General features: G+C 39.4%; 1 protein-coding gene across 4 annotated transcripts in view; it reads right to left on the bottom strand.

Annotated features, from left to right (window-relative positions):
• LOC308702304 (uncharacterized protein) overlaps positions 1 to 26198 on the bottom strand; it is a 271135-nt gene extending 244937 nt beyond the window's left edge. The window contains exons 1-6 of one of the 4 annotated variants that reach the window (XM_081385033.1): positions 26078 to 26198; positions 18101 to 18430; positions 16832 to 17188; positions 15210 to 15365; positions 15046 to 15074; positions 14538 to 14753 (exon numbers count right to left, since the gene is read on the bottom strand). In XM_081385033.1, the coding sequence (XP_081241159.1) occupies positions 14637 to 14753; positions 15046 to 15074; positions 15210 to 15365; positions 16832 to 17188; positions 18101 to 18430; positions 26078 to 26135 (1047 nt within the window). In that variant the 5' untranslated portion in view covers positions 26136 to 26198 and the 3' untranslated portion in view covers positions 14538 to 14636. Of the gene's footprint in view, positions 1 to 14537; positions 14754 to 14993; positions 15366 to 16831; positions 17189 to 18100; positions 18431 to 26077 lie in introns of those variants that run through there. The other 3 variants (XM_081385037.1, XM_081385038.1, XR_014031572.1) reach the window with 3 other exon arrangements.
• Positions 26199 to 27984: the final 1786 nt, after the last annotated feature.

The following is a 27984-nucleotide window of genomic DNA, read 5'->3' as shown; positions in this document are numbered from 1 at the left end:
CGCTTCACGGCGCGGTGTCTGGTGTGAACGACACCATAGGTTAACATGGGCGCCGAAAGGAAGCGTCCGGTGTGAATGGCCCCTTACAATTCGGACCTGGACCATCTAGAAGACTACATCGACGAATACTACAATAGACTCTGCATCATGGGACGCTCTCAAAAAGCTAAAAAAACACGCACATCGGGCTCACCTGCTTCACCCAATGCATCTTCCTCACCCACATCTCCGCACCCCCCTTGCTGTCCCGAGGTAAGCGACATACTTACATCCATAGACAATAAACTATCCGGACTGGACGCCAGAGTAGCATTAATAGAAGTACTGCACAAAGAATTTCCAACAACTCCGCCACAGTCTGGAATACAGCCAACAACAAATCGACACGCTCACACAAAAAAACAGTTCGCTCCAGAACTCCGTTACAACTCTCACAACGCAACTGTCTGTTACCACTCAGCTGGCCTCCATCACCTCCGAAAATAAAACGATGAAAGAAACAATTCTGGACTAACAAGCACGCAGCATGACCTGATCTTCACCGGCATCACTGAATCACCCACTGACGAACCCGAGAAAGCAGTCAAGGATTTTATGGTTAAACAGCTCAAACTTCCAACAGACACTGTCAACAACATCACTTTTCACCGTGTTCATCGTTTAGGAAAAAAAAAAAACAGTAACGCCACCCGACCCCGCCCAATCATTGTTAAATTCGAACATTTTAAACAAAAAGAATTGGTTCAACGGCAGGGCAAACAGTTAAAGGACACTCACTACGGACTTAACGACCAGTTTCCACAAGAAATCATCCATAGACGTAAACAGCTAATCTCCATCCGCAAGCAAATGATGAAAGAAGGCAAAAGAGCAATACTTACAGTGGACAAATTATACACTGATGGACAGTTATTCAAAGACAAGGACATCACCCCCTGGCTCTACTAGAACCCTTCCCTCAACAATATTATTCCAGCCATGACACCCCTTCATTTCTTGTATCTATAATATAATGCACCTATGTCTCGCGGCACTATAACCTACATGTATGCACCTCAGTCACCTATGTTTTGTTTTTCAGCCTTTGTAATTTTTGTTTTATGTGATTTGCTGTAAATGTTTGTTTAGTGCTATCATGTCCTACTGTTCTGTTTTTTTTATGTTCAGCACAATTCATTTACATATGTCAGTATAGAAATATTAGCTCAATATGCAACTCAAATTCATAACCTGGAACATCCGTGGCGTTAGCTCTCAAACAAAAAAAAAAAAACTATTTGGATAATCTACAGGCAGATATATGTTTACTACAAGAAACACACCTTGCAGATTCAAAACAAAACACCCTAAGATCAGCACAATTCACTCACTCATTTTCAGCCACTTATAATTCAAAACAAAGAGGAGTATGCATCCTGATAAGCAAAAAAATTCAATTTGTTCATCATACAACTATTTCAGACCCAGAAGGACGCTTTATTATCATAAACATAACAATTAACAATAACCCGGTAACAATCACCAGCATCTACGGCCCAAATTTAGATAACCCTGCCTTTTTCCACACTTTTTTTTCTTCCATTTCAAATTTTTCAAACGGCCCGGTAATTATAGGAGGCGATTTTAACACCATAATTGACCCATCACTTGACAGATCCGCAAGTAATAAAAGACACTGGCAATCCACTGACACAATAATACAGTCCATGAGAGATTTGGCCTTGGTGATGGTTGGAGGCTACAGCATCCAACTGACAAAGAATATACATTTTACTCGTCAGTCTATCATAGCTACTCCCGCATAGACTTTTTCTTAACTAGCAATTCAATTATACCAAATATCTCTGAGCACAAAATCCACTCCATCAGCATCAGTGACCATGCTCCAGTAACATTCATATGGAATCCAGCTAATTTACATAAACACATAAGTAGATGGCGTTTTAACATATCACTTCTTAAAGACCCAGAGTTCGACAGTTATCTTAAAAGAGAGTGGACATCCTTGATTAAAAGAGAGTGGAAACAGGCAAAGCAGTATTACGAGGTAAAATCATTTCATTTACCGTCCATAAAAAGAAAATAGAAAAACAAGAAGAAATCAGACTAGAAAATAAAATAAAAGAACTTGAAATATTGCATGCAAATAACCAAACAGAAGTAGTATATAATGAATTAAGAAAACAAAAATTCCTACTAAACGAAATCATAAATAAAAAAACTCAATTTCTAATTCATAGACTCCGTCAAGAAACCTACCATCATAGCAACAAATCTAGTAAATATTTGGCCAATCAGATCAAAAGAAACAGAGAAAAAGTAACAATTGCAACTATTAAAGGGGGGGTGAAATGCTCATTTTCACTCAATCTCCTGTTAATCTTGAGTACCTATAGAGTAGTATTGCATCCTTCATATCTCCAAAACGTCTTTAGTTTTATTATATTTATGAAAGAAAGATTGGCTGTACCGAGTCTTTCCGGAAAAAAACGAGCGGCTGGGGGCGGGCCGTGTGGGCGGTGTGCTATAGCTGTGCTAACCAATCTAACAACAACACAGAGAGACATTTGAAGTAGTTTACTCACCGCATGCGACAGCGAACCTTTATCATTGTGACTGCTCGATCCTTAAGCATTAGACGATCTGCAAATCCGTCGATCTGGGCTTTGTTTATAAAACAATCATCGTCGAAATGCAGGGAACAAAGAGTCTTGCACAACCTCCGTTGATGCTTCGAAAAAACAAACTCCATCCACGGGTCCCTTAACGCTGGGTTCTTTGGGAATCTGTGCAGGGTTGTCTTGCCCTGGCAACCAAAAACACACTTCTTTGGTGACATTGACTTCCCTAAAAGCCGAGCATAGCGCTTTGAGGTAACGTACTGCTTTCGCACTCTTCTCTCTCTGGTCTACGAGTGCGCGCGCGGCCGCGGAGAAGTGTCCTTAGGACCCATATAAGGAAATTCCGCTCTATCTTACGTAAGACAGAGCCATACTCGAAAAAAACTTTCCGAAACTTGTGACAAACCAGAAGGAGTATTTTTGGAACAAAAATACTCCTTCAAACGTACAACTTAACTTTTGAAACTTTTTCCATGTTTAGCATGGGAATCCAACTCTTTAACAGTGTAAAAAACTCAGTATGCATGAAACAGCAATTCACCCCCCCCCCCCTTTAAGGACCCAGCAGGGAAGCCTACCAACTCTCCACAAGAAATAAATACAATATTTCGAAACTTCTATGCCAAACTTTATTCATCGGATAATAACATAAGGCAAGATGATATTAATTTATTTTTCAATAATATTCAACTCCCAAAACTTAACACCAAACAAATCAGCGCACTGGATAATCCAATCATAGAAAAAGAACTCCATAACGCCCTGAGTCGAATGCCTAACAATAAAGCACCAGGACCTGATGGCTTCCCTGCTGAGTTCTATAAACATTTCTGGTCCATTTTATCTCCATTATTCATCAGAGCAATAACGGAAATAAAAGAAAATTCAAGATTACCAGTGCACATGAACACAGCCACTATTTCACTTATACCTAAACCTAATAAAGATCCAACCCTTCCGTCAAACTACCGTCCTATATCTCTCATTAACGTCGACATTAAAATAATTAGTAAAGTTGAAAAAATTATCCCGCTCATAATCCACCCGGATCAGACTGTCACGGTTCATGAATTCACTGTTTTCTTCATGTCTCGTGTATTTGTTGTTCTGTGTTAGTGGGCGTTACCGCTCGTTACCGTTGATCAGCGCGCCAGCTGATCTCATTCCCCGCACCAGCTGCTGCTTGTTTACACTCCTATAAATTCTCATCACAATCTCCTCTCTTTGTCAGATCGTTGTTTGATGTCTCCAGTGTGTGTGTGTATCCAGTCCAGTCGGAGTTTCAGTTCGTGTCCTCGTTTCCTGTTCCGTGTTCTACTGGTTTTCGTTCATCTGGAGTCTTCACTGTTTCGTCATCTCATCACTCAGCACCCGTATCTGACCATCTAGTCCCTGCGTTGCCTACCCGCCTGTCTGCCTGTCTGTGATCTACCTGGCTATTGTTTCTACTTTCAATAAAGAGATTACTTGCATCTTTGCTTCCTGTTTATTGTTCGTGACAGAACGATCTGACCGTCGTCATGGAAGCAGCGAGTAACCCATCTAACTTGGATGAATTCGTCAGTTCCAGCATTCGGCGCATGGACAATCAGGAGAAGGGTTTGACGGAGACCGCACGGGCAGTCCAGGCATTGGTGACGCAGGTGTCCGAGCTCACCCAGCAAATCCAACATCTGCGAGCTCCCACTGCGCCACCCACACCGGCCGTTCCCCCCACACCACCAGAGGGAGCTGCCCAGTCAGAGCCCCGCCTACCGATTCCAGAGTCATACTCGGGTGAGCCAAATTTCTGTAGAGCATTTTTAACCCGTTGCTCAATGCATTTCTCTTTACAACCTAAGACCTTCAGCAATGAGAGTGCCAAGGTGGCCTTCGTGCTCACCTTATTGACTGGGAAGGCAGCACTCTGGGGAACGGCGGTGTGGGAGAGTCAAGACCCGTGCTGCGCCTCGTTCCAGACACTCGCCGCTGAGATGAAAAGAGTCTTCGATAGAGCGGTCGCCGGGAGAGAGGCGGCTCGGATGCTCGCGGAACTCAAACAAGGAGAAAGGTCGGTGTCGGAGTACTCCATCGACTTCAGGACCCTGGCGGCGGAGTGTCAGTGGAACGAGGAGGCGCGGTGGGACATGTTCCTGCATGGGCTGGCTGACCGCGTTCAAAGAGAGATTTACGCCCTGGACCTTCCCACTTCATTCAATGGACTGGTTGATCTTGCTCTTCGAGTAGATACACGATTGTCGAGAGTCGAGCGACGGAGCTTGCCCAGCCGTGGATTAAGAGGTACGGAAAATCAGCGGTTCAGCGGTGGGGACGCGGTCAGCCCTGTCGACGATCACGAGCCCATGCAGGTCGGTCGAGCTCGGCTTTCCCGGGAGGAGAAGGAGAGGCGGAGATCCCAGGGACTATGCTTGTATTGCGGCGCGGCGGGACATTACGCCTATAACTGTCCGTTAAAAGGTCAAGCCCGGCAGTAAGTTTGAGGCTACTGTCGGGTGGGATCTCCGCTGAGAAGACCTCATCAACATCTACGCTCCTCCCGGTAAGACTTAGATGGTCAGTCCACAATCACGACTGTCACGCACTGGTGGATTCAGGGGCCGAAGGTAATTTTATGGACCATTCATTTGCTATCAAGTTTCAAGTTCCTATCCAACCACTCACCCGCAGGATTGCTGTTCATGCACTCAACGGCCAGGACTTACCCACCATCGCACTCATCACCGGACCTATCACACTCATCACATCAGGCAATCACACCGAGACACTTTCGTTTTACATACTGGACTCACCTCTCGCACCTGTTGTTCTCGGACATCCTTGGCTCATTGATCACAACCCCAAAATAGACTGGCAAAAGAAATCAGTGTTGGAGTGGAGCAGTAAATGTCATGAGTCCTGTCTTGTGTCTGCCTGTTCGTCCGTTTCTGTCCCTTTGTTTCAGGAGGAGGCAGTGGATTTGTCTAACGTGCCCGCGGAGTACCTGGACCTGAAGGAGGTGTTCAGTAAGTCTCGTGCTGCTTCTCTTCCTCCGCATCGTCCCTATGACTGTGCCATAGATTTATTGCCAGGTAAGTCTCCGCCTAAAGGCAAGTTATATTCGCTTTCTGTTCCAGAAAGGGAGGCTATGGAGAAATATATTTCTGATTCTCTAGCAACGGGGTTCATCCGCCCTTCCTCTTCTCCAGCGGGGGCGGGGTTCTTTTTTGTGGGGAAGAAGGATGGATCTCTGCGACCTTGTATTGATTACCGGGGGCTGAACAGCATCACGGTAAAGAATACTTATCCTTTGCCGTTGATGTCTTCAGCTTTCGAGAGGTTGCAGGGAGCATCTATCTTCACTAAATTGGACTTACGTAACGCTTATCATTTGGTCCGCATTAGGAAGGGGGATGAGTGGAAGACTGCTTTTAACACCCCCAGGGGGCACTTTGAATACTTGGTCATGCCTTTTGGGTTGTCCAACTCCCCAGCAGTCTTCCAGGCACTCGTCAACGACGTGCTGCGAGATATGGTCGATCAGTTCATTTATGTCTACCTGGATGACATATTGATAGTTTCATCGTCTCTCCAGGAACATGTGCAGCACGTCCGACGAGTGCTTCAGAGGTTGCTAGAGAATGGGCTTTTTGTCAAGGCGGAGAAATGCGTTTTTCATGCACAGTCTGTTCCTTTCCTAGGGTACATTGTGTCGTCTGAGGGAATACGTATGGATCCTGAGAAGGTTAAGGCTGTGGTGGATTGGCCAAATCCAGATTCCCGTAAGGCCCTAGAGAGGTTTCTGGGTTTCGCCAATTTCTACCGGCGGTTTATTCGCAACTTCAGCCAACTAGCCTCGCCTCTGACTGCCTTGACCTCCCCCAGAACTACGTTCAGGTGGTCAGACGCAGCTGAGGCTGCGTTTGCCAAACTTAAGGGCCGCTTTGTTTCAGCCCCCATCCTTATTGCCCCTGATCTATCACGTCAGTTCGTGGTGGAGGTCGATGCGTCAGAGGTGGGGGTAGGTGCAGTGATATCCCAGCGTTCTTCCACAGACGATAGGATGCATCCATGCGCGTTTTTGTCTCATCGTTTGTCCCCTGCCGAACGCAATTATGACATTGGTAACAGAGAGTTGTTGGCAGTCAAGTTAGCGTTGGAAGAATGGCGTCACTGGTTAGAAGGGTCGGGGGTACCTTTTATCGTCTGGACCGACCATAAGAATCTGGAATACATTAAGACTGCCAAAAGATTGAACTCCAGGCAGGCTCGGTGGGCACTTTTTTTCGGACGTTTTGATTTTACCCTCTCGTACCGCCCGGGTTCCAAGAACATCAAACCCGATTCTTTATCGCGCATTTTTGACCGTTCCGAACGCCCGTCTACTCCCGAGTGCATTTTGCCCGAGACCCTATTTGTCTCCACACTCGTATGGGAGGTCGAATCGAAGGTCAAGACGGCCTTGAAAGGGGTAACGCCTCCGCCCGGGTGTCCACCGAACCGTTTATTTGTACCGGAGGGATTACGGTCTGACGTCATTCAGTGGGGGCATTGTTCCAACATAGCTTGTCATCCAGGAGTTAGTCGTACCAAGTTTTTGGTCAAGCAACGATTCTGGTGGCCGCTTATGGCTCGTGACGTCCACAGTTTTGTTTTGGCCTGCTCAGTTTGTGCCATTGGTAAGACTTCCAATCGACCCCCAGATGGGTTACTTCAACCGCTGTCTGTCCCTTCGAGACCCTGGTCCCATATTGCGCTAGATTTTATTACCGCCCTCCCGCCCTCCCGAGGCAACACGGTAGTTTTGACCGTGGTGGACCGGTTCTCGAAGGCGGCCCATTTCATTCCCTTGCCCAAATTACCCTCAGCCAAGGAGACAGCGTTGACTGTCGTTGATCACGTCTTTCGCTTACATGGCCTCCCGACAGACGTGGTTTCCGACAGGGGACCCCAATTTGTGTCCAAATTTTGGCAAGAATTTTGTAAATTATTGGGAGCGACTGTCAGTCTGTCCTCAGGGTTCCATCCCCAGAGCAATGGTCAAACTGAGAGAGCCAACCAAGATCTGGAAAGGTCGTTGCGATGTTTAGTCTCCAAGAATCCTTCCTCATGGAGCCAACAACTGTCAATGGTGTAGTACGCCCACAATACGTTACCAGTGTCATCTACGGGCCTGTCTCCGTTTGAGTGTAGTGTAGGTTACCAGCCACCAATTTTTTCTAGTCTGGAATCCGAAGTCGCGGTTCCCTCCGCTCACGCCTTCGTCCAGAGGTGTCACCGCACTTGGACTAGAGCCCGTGAGACTCTACTCCAAATGGGGGAGCGCACTAAGGCCAAAGCCGATCGCCACCGGTCTAGGCCTCCCGTATACGTCGTTGGTCAAAAAGTGTGGCTTTCTACTAAGAACATTCCTCTCCGCTCCGTCTCTAATAAACTGGCTCCCAAATTTATCGGCCCGTTCACTGTTACCAAGATCATTAGTCCGGTGACAGTCCGCCTCAAACTCCCTCCGGTGTACAGGAGGATTCATCCCGCCTTCCATGTTTCCAAAATTAAACCCGTGTTTCATTCTTGTCTTAATCCGCCTGTCCCGGTTCCCCCCCCGCCGCGACTCGTAGAAGGGGAACCTACATATTCGGTTAATCGTATTCTGGACTCAAGGCGGAGGGGACGCGGATTCCAGTACTTGGTGGACTGGGAAGGTTACGGTCCGGAGGAGAGAAGTTGGGTTCCTGCTAGAGACATATTGGATCACTCCCTTATTGATGATTACAATCAACAGGTAAGGGAGTCTAGGGACGCCAGGAGGCGTTCCTAGGAGGAGGGGTACTGTCACGGTTCATGAATTCACTGTTTTCTTCATGTCTCGTGTATTTGTTGTTCTGTGTTAGTGGGCGTTACCGCTCGTTACCGTTGATCAGCGCGCCAGCTGATCTCATTCCCCGCACCAGCTGCTGCTTGTTTACACTCCTATAAATTCTCATCACAATCTCCTCTCTTTGTCAGATCGTTGTTTGATGTCTCCAGTGTGTGTGTGTATCCAGTCCAGTCGGAGTTTCAGTTCGTGTCCTCGTTTCCTGTTCCGTGTTCTACTGGTTTTCGTTCATCTGGAGTCTTCACTGTTTCGTCATCTCATCACTCAGCACCCGTATCTGACCATCTAGTCCCTGCGTTGCCTACCCGCCTGTCTGCCTGTCTGTGATCTACCTGGCTATTGTTTCTACTTTCAATAAAGAGATTACTTGCATCTTTGCTTCCTGTTTATTGTTCGTGACACAGACTGGTTTTATTAAAGGTAGGCAGGCATCCAACAACACACGCAGATTATACGATTTAATCCATTATTCATCACTACAACAGGAAAATACCATTATAGTCACTTTAGATGCAGAAAAAGCTTTTGACATAGTCAATTGAAACTTTTTATTCACCACATTACAAAAATTTGGCTTTGGTGAGTCGTTTATTAATTGGATTAAAATTTTATACACAGCACCTTCTGCCACAGTCACAAACAATGGACTAACATCACAAAGCTTCACACTGCACAGGGGGACGAGGCAAGGATGCCCACTCTCTCCTTCTTTATTTACCATCTTCATTGAACCCTTAGCAGCAGCCATCCGTCAGAACCCACTCATCAGAGGAATCCACACACCCCAAACTCAACACAAGATTAGTTTATATGCTGATGACGTTTTACTTTTTTTGCAAAATCCTCAATCATCTCTGCAAGAAATAACTAAAACCATTGATCTATACTCTACAATATCAGATTATGCAATAAATTGGAATAAATCTTCAATTCTTCCGCTACATCAAACTAAATGGGATGTTGCAGCCCAGGTATCACCCATTCCTCAATGCACAGGCCACATCACTTATTTAGGCGTTAAGGTTTCCTCCAGGCTGTCAGAGCTGACCGGACTCAACTTCACTCCTCTACTGAAAACATTAGAAGACGACCTTCACCGCTGGCACAACTTACCACTCTCCATCCAGGGCAGAATAGCTATAATCAAAATGACAGTACTTCCAAAAATAAACTATTTTTTCTCAATGATCCCAACCCAACCTTCTCTCAATTGGTTCAAATCTTTAGACTCCACCGTTACCCGATTCTACTGGAAAAATAAACCACCCCGGATAAAATTAAGCACTTTACAAAAACCCAAATCCTTAGGAGGATTAGAAGCACTGTATTTTTACCATTACTCACTAGCAAACCAACTTCAATACATATATAAATGGACTCACCCCACTCAGTCAGACATGGCTACATGGCTAGACATAGAACAATCACTCTGCGAAAAATTGCACATATCTGACATCCCATTTCTTAGTCAGTCCATTAAACACCACCCATGTTTCAAATCATTGACAATAGCCTCTGCTCTGATAGCCTGGTGGAAATATCATCACATCACAAACTCCAATCAGGCCCCATCTGAACTCACCCCACTTTGGAATAACCCTGATTTCACAAGCAACAACAAAAAAAAACAGTAAATTTCCATAAATGGGCACAAAAGGGCATCTCACATTTAAAGCACATTTTTCAGTCTAACAACTTTGTTTCATTTTCTTACTTAGTCCAGGAGTACGGTATCGGGAGCAATCAATTCTTGAATTATCTGCAACTCAAATCAGCTGTATTATCCAAAATCATCAACAGAACTATCAACATTCACCTTCCTACCGCATTAGCAGATTTAATTAATATATCCTCCCCTGAAAAAAATACTTTGCAAAATATACAAAATTATTGCTAATTGAAATAAAACCATAACTTTACCAACAATCAAATGGAAAGAAGACCTTTCGATTGTTCCTGATACCGACTTCTGGACTCAAATTTGTAAAAATATTTATTCCATGACTAAAAACGCCAACCTTCAGCTCATACAGTATAAGACTCTTCATAGAACACATTACACTGGGGAAAGGCTGGCTAAAATGGGATTTACATCAGGAATTTGCTCACACTGCTCACAAAACTGAAAACCCATCTATTCCGTGAGCACCCAACCTCAAAAAAAAAAAAAAATCCTTTCCCTTTCCCTTTGAAACATCACTTATCAGGCTTATGCTACTCTGAATAATGCCTGAACTTTGTATTTGGAGCACTTCATGCGTTGTTGTTGTTTTTGCCTCTTCATGATGACTCGCTTAATTTAGTCCTAATTTGTAAGTCGCTTTGGATAAAAGCGTCTGCTAAATTACTAAATGTAAATGTAAATGTAAAACTGCCCGGACACATATATCCATTTGGAAAGACGTCACTGAATCCCTATCCCGCCTCCTGGGCTGCCACATCCCATTATCCCCCTTACTCTGTCTACTAGGTGATCTATCAACTCTCAATCAGGAAATAACAAACAAAAGGATGCTCCTTGTAGCCCTAGCCATCGCCAAGAAAACTATCTTCTTGAACTGGAAATCCCGAAGCACTATTCACATAACACACTGGAAAAATTTGCTCATAGACTACATCTCCCTAGAATATTTTACACCTCATTACACACTCATCCTGATTAATTATATATTCTTTTATTATTATACATTTATACAAGGTTTTAGTAATATTGTGAGTATTTTCATTATTATAATTATTATTGACATTATGGTTATTAATATTTTCAATATCATAGAAACATTTAACAGTGATGGAATGATGGCGATGTGATGATAATTTGCTTGATATAAGGACGGTAATGGTATAATGTATATATTAAATGATTAAAATAAATAAATGAATAAATAAATGGATACATGAAATGATGATGACAATAGTGATATAAATATATAAAATATAAAAATATAACCAAATCAAGTCAACACCTAACACAACACACATGATTTTAATGCACCAAATGCTGATTTTAATGCACTTCACCTTCTTTTAATGCACCATCTTAGTTTAGGCATACATACAAATAGTAACTGTACAGTGAACGAGAAGAAAGGGGAAAAAAGAGGAGGAAAACACATGCACACTGACACAGAAACTAGGAGAGGTGTGGTATGTGTTGGGTGTGTGTCTCACATGTGTGTATTGTTATTATTGTTATTATTATTATTATCATTATTACTGCTATTATTATTATTGATATCACTGTCACCGTCATTGCAAAGTGTTATCATCATCGCCATCTTTAGCATTACTATTATTAGATTTTTCTTTATTATTACTATTGTTGTTATTATTATTATTACTATTGTTGTTATTATATTATTATTGATATAACTATTGCAATTGTACTTTCAATACAAAATATTATCATTATCGCCATGTTTAGTATTACTATTATTACTGTTATTACTGTTGCTATTATTATTGATATAAATGTTGTTATTATTATTATTGTTATTATTGATTTTATCAATACCAATAGCATCACTTTTTTGTGTGTTAATATGAGTACCAATACTGTTGTTATTATCACTATTATCAATGTTATATATTATTATTATTATTGATAATACTATAGCCGTCAACACAACTTATCACCATCCTTAGTATCATTATTGTATTATTACTGTCATTGTTATCACTGATATTACTGTTACCGTCACCACAAAATATTATTATCATTATTATTATACATGCTATTACTATTTAAATACTATTTAATACTTCTATATATTACTAGTATTATTTGTCGTTGCTGTTTTTTTCATTACTGTTATTATTACTGCTGTTTTATTGTTGTTTTTGTGTTCTGTTGTTGTGTTCTGTGTTTACCTTATGTATAATAAAAACACGAAGACAAAAACGTGCTTTATGATACAAAATGCATATTGTTGTTTAATGAGTACAATACAAATATCTGTGAAATATGCTTAATACCAGTAGAAGGATTATGCAACAGTCAGTAACACTTATGGAAGATATATAAAAAATACATTACATAAACTCATATTAGGCATTTTGTTGCTTTTCTCAGTGTCTTTCAGTGCAGTTTTACAGGTTCAGTTCCTGAGATTCAGAGTTTGATCAAGGACACAATGGTGATATTTCATGGATCAACCCTTGCAGGATTTGAACCTTTTACACTTTAAACACAAAGATACGACACCGCAAACAAAGTGCTTCATGAACTTGAACATTTTCTGCTGAAAACACCAGTTTAGAGTATCATTAATGTTAGAAATAACGTCATACTGGTGTTTTCATCAGGGATGTTCCTCTGTAGTGTTGTGAAAATGCTAATACTGAAATTGTGAATATAACATTATCGGTAGTATTGGCGTGACCTGTGTGTTGTTTCACTGACAGCTTCTCCATCAGTAGGAATTACTTGAAGTTGTTAAAAATGTTCATCTTGATAAAGTATTCATGTTCACAACCTGTTATAAATGAATATAAACATAAGCAGAAAAAAAAACATGCAGGTCTTGCAGTGTAGATGCTTATTAAAGTCCCACAGAAGGGCCTGGACCGCACAGGTTTGTTTGATGCCTAGATGTAATTTCCACTCAAACAGGAAGCTAAGGCGGGACATATTGAATGTCATAGGGCCTCCCGCTTTTCAAATAGCCAATAGCGTTTAGTTTACCTCACAGACTGCAATTCGTACTTGACAGCACCATGAAGCGAATCCCAGCGCTGATGATACGTTGGATTCAGTAGTAGAGGTGTGAATAAACTCTAGCCATTTCATTCTTAATCACCGTACAGTTGGAAAACAGAATAAAATTCGAGCGTTTGAGTAAGCGAACACACATCTCCAGCACATATTGCTCCCTGATGTGTCAACAGTGGCTTTGGCCAGATGGTGTTTATAGCATAGGGGGCGGAGCTTTAGATTCTAGAGAGCGCTTGATTGGACAGAGTCTGCGGTGATGTCATAAAAACCTGTGATCCATTTTAGCGGAAGTGAGAGACTGTAAGTTTTGAAAGCTTATATCTCCTAAATGCAAATTTTGCCATTCTTCCGGAGCGCATTAACTTATTCATAACCTTAAGGCTAACATATTCATACTGAAAGCTAAAAAACTCAAATTATGATTTCAAGGGGTCTTTACAGATTAGAGAAACGGAGAAATCACGTCCTGACTGTTTCTGTCCGAGTCAATTTAGCAGCTTTAATAAACATTTAAATACCCTGAAAATCCTCAAGTGCTCTCTGTACTATTGGAGGTAATGGTAATGTTCTCCTTTGTTTATTACTAATTAACCGTTTGCCTTTTCTGAAGCAATGTTTGCATATTTTAAAATATATTTAGGCTATTATTTAAATAACTAATAAACAAACTATTTTGAATGAGTTAAAATTGGTATCAAGGTGAAATGTCTCTAGTATTGGTGCCAACTAATGAAATCTTGGTATCGTGACACTCTTTCTCTGTGATGTGAGTTTCTTCTCGTTTCCCATCTTCTCTTTTAAAGGGATAGTTCACTTTGAAATTAAATTTTGGTATGTTTTAGCTTACCTCAAGGGCATCCAAGATGTAGGTGTCTTTTTTTACGCAGTAGTTTCAATTTTGATATTTTTAGGTCAAACTGTTCTTGTCTGTCAGTCATTTAATGCAGGTCTATGGTCACTGTCTCAAAGAGCATGCACAGAGTCCAAATTAAACAATTCCCCATCGTCCAAATTAAACAATTCGTTCCAATGAACTGCAGTAGCCAAGGGGACATCTAGTGTATATATCTATACCCGCCCGCGCCCTCAGATCATTTAAACGCGGCTGTGTTCAATAGGTAACAACGATATAAATACTGTTCGTTTTCTCACACAAACCGCTCGTTTCGTGTCTTAGGCCATCAATGTGTACTTACGATGGGGAATTGTTTAATTTGGACGATGGGGAATTGTTTTAATTTGGAATCTGTGCAGCTCTTTGAGACAGTGACCATAGACCTGCATGAAATGACTGACAGACAAGAACGGTTTGACCTAAAAATATAAAAATTTTAACTACTGTGGAAAAAAAGACACCTACATCTTGGATGCCCTTGAGGTAAGCTAAAACATACCAAAATTTAATTTCAAAGTGAACTATCCCTTTAATGAAAGTATCAAAACAATAGTGTTATGTGGGCGTCTCATTGGCCGCCTCAGCCTCAGTCTGATTAAGGTTCGAGTCACTGAGATTCTTCATCAGAAAAGTGTCTCTCTGATCAAGGGACGAGTCTTTAGCTCCACTTTCCTGTTTATAAAAAAACACAGATAAACAGAAAGAAAAAGAAATAAACCGGATTGATGTTTGAGTTACACAAAGGCTTGGAATCGCAAAAAAAAAATAACTAAATAATGTAGGATTTCTCTTCACATTTATTAGAATAATTCATGTTTCCTAAACAACCTGCACATTTAAATACTTGAAATATTATTTAAATAAATGACTCTAAGTATATAATAAAATAAAATGTAAATCTAATCAGCTCACAGATGTGAATCTGTTTTGCAGTCAGACAGATTCAGTTGATGTAGTTTCTCACCCGTTTATCGCGCTCCGTCCTGTTCGCTTCTGGAGGAAACACAACAAACTCTATTAAACACTTTACTTTGGTTAGAGTAAAACATTGAAAATTCTCACATCTTTTAAAGAGGTTTTTAAATCTCATATTTCCATCATATTAAATAATTTGTATGTTACACTCACCGTTCCTTCTTACTCTGCGCTTGCAATAACAGTAAATCACAGCAACAATCAGAAGAAGAACAGCAACAGCAACAGCAACAGCTACAGCAACAGCTACAGGAATAGCAACATCTCCATATTTTCTTGGAAAGAATGGAGTCAGACCTGCATCTCGATCTGAAAGAGTTAAAGACAGACAGTCATTGTTATTAAGAAAGTAACTTATAAATCAACAATAGTTTTGTCTGATATTTATTTCTACACGTGTCTACTGTGGTCATCCGTTGTATGATGTTGATTTAACTGGTAAATGGCTCCATCTTGTGTATTTTTGAAGAACTAGCAGCTAAAACACTTTTTAAAGACTATTTATACATTCATTTTTCATCTTAAAGGGATAGTTCGCCCAAAAATGAAAATTCTGTCACCCCATTCTGGACCCCATTGACTTCCATAGTAGGAAAAAAATACTATGGAAGTCAATGGGGTCCATCAACTGTCTGGTTACCGACATTTTTCAAAATATCTTCTTTTGTGTTTAGCAGAAAAAATAAATTCATACAGGTTTGAAACAACTTGAGGGTGAGTAAATGATGACAGAATTTTCATTTTTGGGCGAACTATCCCTTTAATAACAGTAACTTTTTTTTTGCATGTGAATAATTATTTTGTCAAACATGACCTCAATGAAAACATTTACTGGCTTGATATAAATATTTTATGAACATATTTTTTTTTTTTGTTAACTTCAAACCCACTGCACTTTGGATTCTAGGTGAACAAAGAAGAAAAAAAATAGATGTATTTAAACTGATGATAATAAAAGGTGATAAGAGATGATATTGACCAGAACAAAACAGTTTATAAAGCACTGAATTTAAAGTTAAAGCTATAAATTACAGTTTAAGAGAACATGTGTTTTTCTACACTACCAGTCGATAGTTTTGGTAAGATTTTTTTATTATTTTTAATATTTATATTTTATATATTACATTAAGTCTCTTCTGCTCACCAAGGCTGCATTTTTTTTATTTTATTTTTTGTTACAAAATATTATTGTTATGGAAATTTAAAATAATGGGTTTCTATTTTAATATATTTTAAACTTTACTTTATTCCTGTGATCAAAGCTGAATTTTCAGCATCATTACTCCAGTCTTCAGTGTCACATGATCCTTCAGAAATCATTCTAATATGATGATTTGATGCTCAAAAAACATTCATATAATTATCAAAGTTGAAAATAGTTATTTTACATTTTTTACATTTACTTTGATGAATAGAAAGTTCAAAAGAACAACATTTATTTTAAATAAATAACACATAGAAACAAAAACACACAAAAAACAGCTGTTTTACACAGTAATCATATTTCACAATATTATTATTATTATTTTGTATTTGTTTTTTAATCGAATAAATGCAGCCTTGGTGAGCGGAAGAGATTTCTTTCAAAAACATAAAAAATCTTTCCGATCCTAAACTTTTCTCTGGTAGTGTATGTACTTAGAAACTTAGGCTGTTTCAAATAAATATAGTTAAAGAAAAATAGAAAACACTCCTGAATGTCACTGCAAAAGTATTAAACACATTAATGATTTGATTTAAATGGACAAGACTTGCTTTTAAACATGAAGACTCACCATGAACTATATCACTGAAGAACTGTACGTGTACACTGAATCTGTGGCTGTTGCTGATGCTGAAGCTGCCGATGATGCTGATGATCACTTGTGTATATTCTCCAGTGTCTGTGTTTCTGGTGTTCATGATGGTCAGAGATCCAGTCTGATGATCCAGCTTCAGTCTGTCTCTGAATCTCTCAGTACCTTCATTACACTGAACATCTGTACAGGTCTGACTGAGATCTCCAGTGATCTGAGCGATGCGAATGCCATTATTATACCATCTAATTATGTCTTGTTGGTGTGTTTGAACACTAGTGTTTAGAGTGACTGAATCTCCCTCCATCACTGACACTTTATCAACACCAGACACATCTGAAGAAGAAACAATTAACATTAGCCAAACAAATGCATAATAGTGCTTTGAAAAAACTTTTTTACTTATCATAAAGATTGTGAGTAGAGAGATATGTCTGGATTCACAATGAACATTTATTTCATGAACATCATACAACCATGAATATTATGATACTCCAGGAAATTGTGCCATTTCCCAAAACATTAAGATACAATGGAAGAATAAAAATGTTATTGTTATTATTTTACAGTTTTAATCTTACAATTAAATAACAGTTTTATTCACCCACAGTGACTCACACTAGTAACAACTGATGACATCACGGCTTGATCTTTGCTTGACCAATCAGCGGAAAGAGGCGTTTTATTCCCTCTCGTGTAGAGATGGAAAAATACAACGTGTTTATCCAGTTTGGCTTTACTGTCTTTCCATTTGGCGGATTACAACAAAGTTTGATGAAAACGCAAACAAAAATATGAAGAAAAAAAAAAAAAAAAGATTTGCGTTTTTTTTTTTTACGTTCATGAGAAGGGTCGAATATGTGATAAATGAACGATTTCTTTGTTTTTCCGATTAAGACAAAAACGAGAACACAATTTATCTGAAGGTACACGGATCAATAAATAATAAATGCTTTGAAATGGATGGATGATATGACGAGAAGCTGACATCTTCACCAGAACAAAACAGTTAAACTACCACCAATAGAAGAACAAGTACACTTTAAATCATAATGCACTGAATATGAAGTTAAAGCTATAAATTACAGTTTAAGAATAAATGTGTTTTTGTAGAAATTATCTTTATGCTGTGTGTGAATTAATATACAGGTAAAGAGAAAACACTCCTGAATGTCACTGCAAAAGTACTAAACACTTTAATGAAGTGATTTAAATGGACAAGACTTGCTTTTAAACATGAAGACTCACCATAAACAGAAACAATGAAGATCTTTACACTGATGCTGTTGCTGTTGCTGCTGCTGATGATCTGTAGTTTATAATCTCCAGAGTCTGTGTCTGTGATGTTCATGATGGTCAGAGATCCAGTCTGATGATCCAGCTTCAGTCTGCCTCTGAATCTCTCTTTACACCGAAAATCTGTACAGATCTTACTCTGATCTCCAGGGATTTGAGCGATGGGAATGATATTATAAAACCACATAATCAGGTATTGTTGGTTTGTTTGAACACCAGTGTTTAGAGTGACTGAATATCCCTTCTCCACTGGCACTTCTTCTGGATCAACACCAGACACACCTGGAGAAGAAACAATTAAAATTAGTCAAATAAATGCATAATAGTGCTTTGAAAATATTTTTCTAGACATCATAAAGATTGTGAGTAGATGTCTGGATTTATAATGTAACACAGAAGAACATCATTGATTTACACTTTCACTCATCAGACAAAAATACACGAGTCTCATGGAGGATCTTGAACAACTTATGTTCAACTTATGTTCTCTTACAACACATTAATATTATGAGTATTACCCATAATAATTGTGACAAACATCCTTGATGAGTCATTACAAGTGCACAGGTCATGTGAGTGATTCCTTCGGAGTGAACGCGGGTCAATCTGACTGCAGTAGATGTGAAAGATATGGATAAAAATGATATTTATTTAGCCAGCGCTCATACCTGTATTTACATCCTGTTTTCAGTCAAAGTCCATAGTAATCAATTGTCGAGTTCACGCACATGATCATAGGTACTAAACCAATGCGCGTGAACTCGACAATCGATTACTATGGACTTTGACCGAAAACAGGATGTAAATACAGGTATTTGCGCTTGCTGAAATAACATCACTTTTATTCATATCTTTCACATCTACTGCAGTCAGATTCACCCGTGTTCACTCTGAAGGAATCACTCACATTTTCTGTGCACTTGTAATGACACATCAAGGATGTTAAGAGGCTAAAAGCAGTTTTTAAACTTGCCCCATTGAAGTCAACAGGGTGCAAATTTTAAAAAGAGGATAACTCTTAAGTTATAAAAGTTAGGATAACTCTGTAGGCAACACCGATTTTTGTCGTTGTTCTCTGTACTGACAGCACTCCAAATGTACAAAAAAATGAGCTCAATGTTAAAATTGACCGGAGTTCTCCTTTAAACCATTTGGCATGGTTGGGCTTAGATAGGCCTTGCATGAATTGCCCAGTTAGGACCCACATAAGATCCTTACAGAGCCCACTTTAAGCCCATGGGGGCATTCACGGTTGAATCCTGGTGCAAGCCCACTTTAAACCCCTTTAGGCAGGTGGGGCCCAAATGGGTCTGACATGAATTACCCAGTTAAGATCCACATAAGACCCTTACAGGTCCCACTTAAAACCCATCTGGGCATCCATGGCTGGCCCCCGTGTGGATCCCGGGTGCAAGCCTATTTTAAACGCCCTTTAAGCAGGTGGGGCCCAAATGGGTCTGTCATGAATTGCCCGGTTAAGATCAAACATAACACCCTTACAGATCCCTTTTAAAGCCCATCTGGGCATCCACAGCTGGATCCTGGGTGCAAACCCACTTTAAATGACGTTTTATTAACAAGGTTCGGGAGGAGCACGTTCAGATAATTAACACAAGTGGAGAGCACTCAGCAATCAATGGTAAGAGGTATATATACTCAGCAGTCTCACCTCATTTCATTGACAGTTTTTGCAGCATCCCTCCACCACCCCTTCTCCACGCTTCTAGTCCTAAAACACTTACATACGGGGGGAGTACTCTGGGTTTGGGCCGAACTCCGAGCTCGGAGCCCTCCCTCCGGACAGCACGCCAAACACGCATTAAACTTTACCCCTTCAAAATTATATGTAAGTGTGAACTCGTGAAACCCCTTTGGGCAGGTGGGGCCCCAATGGGTCTGGCATGAATTGCCCAGTTAGGACCCACATAAGACTCTTACAGAGCCCATTTAAAGCCCATCTGGGTAGCCATGGTTGGATCCCGGGTGCAAGCCCACTTAAGACCCATTTGGGCAGGTGGGGCCCAAATGGGTCTGACATGAATTGCCCAGTTAAGACCCACATAAAACCCTTACAGATCCCACTTAAAACCCACCTGGGCATCCACGGCTGGCCCCCATGTGGATCCCGGGTGCAAACCCACTTTAAACCCCTTCAGACTGGTGGGCCCCAAATGGGTCTGTCATGAATTGCCCAGTTAAGACCCACATAAGACCCTTACAGATCCCACTTAAAACCCAACTGGGCATCCACGGCTGGCCCCCATGTGGATCCCAGGTGCAAACCCACTTTAAACCCCTTCAGACTGGTGGGCCCCAAATGGGTCTGTCATGAATTGCCCAGTTAAGACCCACATAAGACCCTTACATATCCCACTTAAAACCCACCTGGGCATCCACGGCTGGCCCCCATGTGGATCCCGGGTGCAAACCCACTTTAAACCCCTTCAGACTGGTGGGCCCCAAATGGGTCTGTCATGAATTGCCCAGTTAAGACCCACATAAGACCCTTACAGATCCCACTTAAAACCCACCTGGGCATCCACGGCTGGCCCCCATGTGGATCCCGGGTGCAAACCCACTTTAAACCCCTTCAGACTGGTGGGCCCCAAATGGGTCTGTCATGAATTGCCCAGTTAAGACCCACATAAGACCCTTACATATCCCACTTAAAACCCACCTGGGCATCCACGGCTGGCCCCCATGTGGATCCCGGGTGCAAACCCACTTTAAACCCCTTCAGACTGGTAGGCCCCAAATGGGTCTGTCATGAATTGCCCAGTTAAGACCCACATAAGACCCTTACAGATCCCACTTAAAACCCACCTGGGCATCCACGGCTGGCCCCCATGTGGATCCCGGGTGCAAACCCACTTTAAACCCCTTCAGACTGGTGGGCCCCAAATGGGTCTTGCATGAATTGCCCAGTTAAGACCCACATAAGACCCTTACAGATCCCACTTAAAACCCATCTGGGCATCCATGGCTGGCCCCCATGTGGATCCCGGGTGCAAGCCCATTTTAAACCCCTTTAAGCAGGTGGGCCCCAAATGGGTCTGACATGAATTGCCCAGTTAAGACCCACATAAGACCCTTACAGATCCCACTTAAAACCCATCTGTGTAGCCATGTTGCAAAGCCCACTTTGGACCCCATTGGGCAGGTGGGGCCCAAATGGGTCTGACATGAATTGCCCAATTAAGACCCATGCAGTACCCTTACAGGTCCCACTTTTTGTACGTCTGGGCTTCCACGGCTGGCCCCAATGTGGATCCCGGGTGCAAGCCCATAATGGGGCCCACATTTGCCGCCCATGAAGCCCTCATCTGGGCCCCACATGTCATTGCTGGCTGGGATAGTTTTTATTTTTTTATTATTAAGACACCATTTTAAATTGTTTTCTTAGTCTGTTAATTTGTTCGGACAGTTGCACCATCACATTTTGGGGTTTAGTGCTGCCTTCAGGAATCATCATAAATAGGCCTAGTTAGGCCTAAGGCCTAAGAAAATGGACATCGTAATCACGACTTCAGAATAAGAAAAACAAAATAATATGTATGTAAAAAAAGATTTTAAACCAAGGTTTTATAGAATATAATGATACATGTCATGAAGTTATCAAATTATTTTAAAAGGAAATAATACACTTGCCACAACATAACTTTGTGACAATGTTTAGAAAAATATAAGCGATTTTTAAACAAAACTGTCTGCTTATACAGATTCTATATTTCAGTGCTAATTGCTTTGTTTATTTAAATGTTAAATGGGAAAACACTCAACTGTTCTTTTTTCTTGCATTTCTCTTTTCTTATTCTTGCTTTGTTATTAGGGCCACCAAAATGAAGACGTGTAGGAGTAGTTATGTTCAAGGTTTTGGGGAAAATCTTGTTCATTTAATGTAGGCTATAACCTATTTGCATACTGTTTTTACTGTTTTTGCTTTGTTCTATAGTAAATGAACTGAATTAACCGAATTTTGAGTCTGTATCTTTCATATGTCGTTGAAAAAGTCTCTAAAATAGTTTTGGGCCAATGAGGACAAGTTAAATTAGACCACTGCATGTCCGCCCATATTATTAAAAACTAAAATGACCAACTGGTTACCAACACACGACTGTCGATCCACAACGTTGCCACGATGTCGCCGTTACTTACTGACAACGTTGCAAAGTTACGTCGTGGCAACGAATCCAGGAATTTCAATTTTCCGGTTGCCACGACGTAGTTACGTCGCCACGACGAAAGTTTGGTCACCAGATTACGTTGCAGTTACGTAACAGTCACGTATTTGTGTTAGCTGGGATTTGAAAGTATTGATAGTGTGTGCGAGTTCCTTGTGTTTTTTTTGTTTTTTTTTTTGCTCTTGGTCTTTTGATATAATGACTCTTCATAGCCTACTGTGTTGCGTATCTAGCTCACTAAGTGTTTACCTGACTTTTTTATGGTGTAGGGGCCTGTTTATACTTGGTCACTTCATGCATTTTACTAATCAAAACGATTCCATTTACACCTAGTCTAGTCACATAAGTGTGTGTTCGCAAAACTGATGAGAGAGAGCAAGCGAAAAATGCGGCATCGGCATCTCGAAGCGGCACTTCCGGCGGCATCTCCAGCTGCCATCAGTGAGCGGCATCTCCAGCGGCCGAATGCGGGAGCGGCATCTCCAGCGGCCACCAGTGAGCGGCACTTCCGGCGGCATCTCCAGCGGCCATCAGTCAATTATGATATTAACATGATAAAAAAAAATCAGAGATTGCAAGTATTCTGATTATTTATAATAGTCCAACATAACATGTATGTGGCAGATTTAATACAACAAGGAAAATTATTAAATAGCATATTCCTTATTAATTATAATAGATAAAAGACACATTTATTAAAAACATACGTTGTTCAGTTGTAGGCTACAGTAGGCCTACAACAGATATGTTTTTAATAAATGTGTACTAGGCTACTAATATTGTTAATATTTATATTATTATTATTATTAATAATAATAATAATAATAATAGTATATTGATTAGTTGAATCTAGCTCATATAGCCTATGTTTTAAAGACAATTTTATCTCCCGCGGCATCAGTGAGCGGCATCTCCCAGCGGGCAGGACTTTCCGGCGCAGCGGCATCTCCAGCAATCAATATTTTTTATTTTATTAACTTTATTAATTATTTTATTGTCCAGCTGTGGCTGCGGCCAAAGTAGGCCTAAGTGTGATTATACCACTTTCTGATTAATTAGTTATGTTTCTGCGCAGAGGAAATTATTAAATCCAATTTTTTCATAAAAAAGTAGGCTAACTGAACATCATGTAGCCTATGCTACTCATGTGAAAAATGATAATTACTAATTTTAAAGGTTTTTACATAGAGAACTGTAGGCTAGCTAATTAATTAGAAACACACCAAAATATATCCTAATTGTAATTTTATTTAACATTTGTTATTCTTCAAATTAAATCGTCTTTACAAACATAGGTACTATTAATAATAATAATATTATAAATATTAACAATATTAGTAGCCTAGTACTAGTACACATTTATTAAAAACATATCTGTTGTAGGCCTACTGTAGCCTACAACTGAACAACGTATGTTTTTAATAAATGTGTCTTTTATATTATAATTAATTAATAAGGGATATGCTATTTAATAATTTTCCTTGGTGCATTAAATCTGCCACATACATGTTATGTTGGCCTATTATAAATAATCAGAATACCGGAAGTGCCGCTTCGAGATGCCGATGCCGCGTTTTGCGCTAGCCCTTACGTAAACTGATATCGGATATATTCCCGCGCTACATGCAGTTTTAATGTATAGGCTTATGCAGAGTTCACGTCACCAAACGCAACAGATATGAGCAGCATTTTATTGATCATCAGCTCATTTCACAATCAGCGATAGGAGAGAGCAACAGCAGCACTGGTAGCCTAATATCATTTCTTTCTTTTTTTTCTATTAATGAATATGAGTGTTGAGCATCTACGACTTGCTTTAAACTTTCATTTGCGGCAGTTAGCGCGTTGGCTTGATGAATAGATCGCTCATCTGTCGTGACGCGTGTTGCAATACAATAGGATTAAGAATGGGCGTTATAGTTGGGAGAAAATATGACGATTGCGCCATTAATGTGAATCAAATAACAAAAGGCAAAGAAAAAATCAGTCGCAGCTCTTGAATGATATAAGCTTTAATCTCTCTATGATAAACTATGCAGTGTTATTTTAAATCTGACTTTATTAGATGTCTTTTTAGCCCATATTACTCCTGAACAGTAATGTCAGTAGACATTACTGAAATTAGATATGCTGTATAATTTGTATATTTGTTTAATTGTATTTTTTTTTTTTTTTGACCATGTGTTTGTACTTTGTTTTTTGGTGTCCTATGTCTTCTGAATATAAAACACAAAAGCCTGCACCCTTCTGCATAACGTATGTTCTATTTGTTTTGTTAAAGCATTGCTTTTTCTTTTGCTATATTTATTTTACATTTCAAAATATAAAACAATATTAATTGTGTTCTAATTTTTTATTTTATTTTTATATAAAAAAAGATATCCAGATCCACCAAAGGAGGGAGAGCATTTTCACATTTAGCTCCAAAACTCTGGAATAGCCTTCCTGATACTGTTCGTTTCTCAGATTCGCTCTCCCAGTTTAAAACTAGATTAAAGACGCATCTCTTCAGCCAGGCATTCATATAATACTTTTAATCTTACAGTTAAATCCGGTCTCTAGTTCATAAACGCCAGAGGAGAACTGGCCCCCGACTGAGCCTGGGTTCTCCCAAGGTTTTTTTTTCTCCATTAGGTCACCTGATGGAGTTTTTCGGTTCCTTGCCACTGTTGCCTTTGGCTTGCTCAGTTGGGGATATTTGGATATTTAATTTAACTAATCAAGCAACGATACTATTGATCAGCATTACCAAACATGGACGTTCCATTAGAAACAAACATTGATGTATTGTTTTAATTTATTACTGTGAAGCTGCTTTGATACAGCCTGTGTTGTGAAAAGCGCTATATAAATAAACTTGACTTGACTTGACTTATAACAAAAAGAACCGATAAGAATACGTTAAAGTACCGGATCGATAAGGAGTATTGGTAAGAGTAGTAGAATGATACCTATCCCTATTGGCAGCAACAAATTAAAAGTTATGGCCAATTTAACTGTGAATTGGCCATAAACTACATTGTTCTCTGAATGTAGTTTGAAGATTTGGTTTTGTGTTTAAGGTTTTGAGAAAGTGGGTGATGGTTCCAAGAAATGTATTTTAGCAATTCAGGAAAACTGTATAGATTAAAAACATGCATTATTTTTTATATATACATAATATCAAACAAATAAAGTAATAAAAAGTAAATCTTATCAAGCATCATTTTTTGTTTCAAGAACTTAGAGATCTCAACACTTAATCTTAATAAAATTACTAAATTATCATAATCTTTCACAAATAGGCCTAAACATCATAATTTTAAAGTGGAAAGGTTTATTTAAAACATATGTATAATAGTTTAACAATTTAAATTTAGTATATATACGTCTGCCATATTTTGCCACCCCTCAAAAATTCCTGCCCCCCTTTCGCCACCCCATAAATATTTTTCTAGATCCGCCCCTGTGCAGTAGGCTAGCATCACCATATCTGGCAATAACATGACATATAGAAAATAACACGCTCTCACTCGTTTATTTTTAGCACTGTTGCGAGAAGTCACTTAAAATCCAGCAGTTTCCGCACATTCTATTTCTAACTAACAGTCTCGTTTATAGAACTATATCGTAGACCAGAAAAGAGATCAGACAAACGTTACATTGATGGAGTAAAATACAAACGTTGAATATAAAGCTAATAGATATTATGAAACTTTGTCGTTAGTTTTACCGGGAAAGGAGATAGTAATGTGGATACATGTCTTACCATGCAGGCGTAAGCTCGTCAACAATAATAAAAGAAAAGAAATAGAAACATGCTTCATTTTCAATTTTTGCCCAAAGATGAACGCAGATTCAGTGGAGTAAAAGTGATCTGTTGTTGGGCGGCGCTGGGCTGGGCTATGAAGCTGCAGACTCGGAGCTTGCTGCATCTACAGTCCCGCATTCTCAGACCCCTCGTTTTTCGAGACAGCACCTCCTATCAAATTGGATCGGATAAACACATAGATAAACCTTACAGTCTATAAACACGTGAATAACCGAAACGTGAGTATCGTCAATTTTATTCAATGATTTCTTTTTTAATCAAACTACTTTATAGCTCATCGATACACCAACATATGAATAGTCCATTTAATATTTGTAAAGATAGTTTGTAACACAATTTGAGCCGTTAATGTATGTTTTTTCGCCTTTTCCCCCCTGAAAATATTTTGATAGCTAACGTTAGCCTTTTTGTAGACAAGGGTCAAAATTTGATTAAAATTAGTTGACATTAAAGTAGACCAATTAAATACATTAAGTCTGTTAATATCAAAGAATGTCATCATTAATTATTTAATCAGATTTACCTTTTTACCTTTTTTTTAATTATCGGACCTTTTCTCCTAAAACTATAAATTGAATTAATGCCGGAGTAATTATTTTACTTTATATAATTTATGTAGACTATACTTAAATTAGTTCTTATAAAACGTAAGTATTAAAATGGATCAATGTTAATTCAACTGTATGAAGTTGCCAGCCATTTACAATATAAAACAATTCAAATATTATTTATAATTACACAATATTTTTGACAATGGCATTCATCTTTTATTTTAGTGAAGTTGAGGAATTTGACAGGGTGATTGCAAAAAGAATGAGAAAAGAAACAACATTTGCCTACCAGAAAGTAATTATTTTACCTTAAGCATTTACATTACATTTTACATTTATTCATCATTTAGCAGACGCTTTTATCCAAAGCGACTTATAAATGAGGAGTTTTTTTTAATGCAATTGAAGATGAAAAGTAAAGTCACTAACACAATTCTTTCTTCCTTTTTTCTTTGCTTTGTCCTGTTTACAGCAATGACGGTGATCAAGGTGATCGTTAAATAAAACACAGAATTGTTTTGGTGTTTTGTCTATTATTTGAGTTTTGCTTTACATTCAAAATATCAAAAAACAGGTTTTGTAATGTTAGCATGGTATAATGTTAATAGACCATTGTTGAACTGAAAGAAAAAATGGAATTTGAAACATTGTACAAAAACAAACTAAAACATTATATAGCAATATAATATCACATAATATTTTTCAGAAGATAGTTCAATCTGTATTTGTATCCCTTACATCAGTAATTTTCTTTCAATTACACCCACGCTCAAAAAATAAATACTGGGTAATTAGTTTGAGAACACAATGATTTTTGTTTTGGCACATGCATTAAGCAGGGAACGCAAATATTTATTTGGATAACTTTGAATAAAAAGAGACCGTAATATTGCATCGTAATGTTTTCAATGGCATTTGGATGTCATCGAAAAACGAGGGGTCTTGGAATGCGGGACTCTGGGTGCGGGACTGTAGATGCAGCAGGCTCCGAGTCTGCAGCTTCATAATGTTGCGGCTAAGGGGGCTTAAGCCCCGAATGTTTTTAGTAAAGCCCCGAATATTTTGTTCCCTTGTCTTTCTCATAGAGCAAAACAATTAATCAGAAAAAAAAATGTGAATAAGATTACATTAGCCGCGATTACCATGAAAAGTGCATATTACAGTTTTATTTATAATTTCCCCTTTGCATTAAAGGAATTTACGACGTGCGTTTGCAGTGTTGAGCATTGTAGCCAATCACAAACATGTCTGTTGAACGCATCGGCCAATCAGAGGCGTTTAAATGAGTCGCTG

Source organism: Scardinius erythrophthalmus (genome assembly GCF_964197995.2).
Source record: "Scardinius erythrophthalmus genome assembly, chromosome: 14".
Lineage (NCBI taxonomy): Eukaryota > Metazoa > Chordata > Actinopteri > Cypriniformes > Leuciscidae > Scardinius > Scardinius erythrophthalmus.
This window is presented reverse-complemented; position numbering and strand designations above follow the sequence as displayed.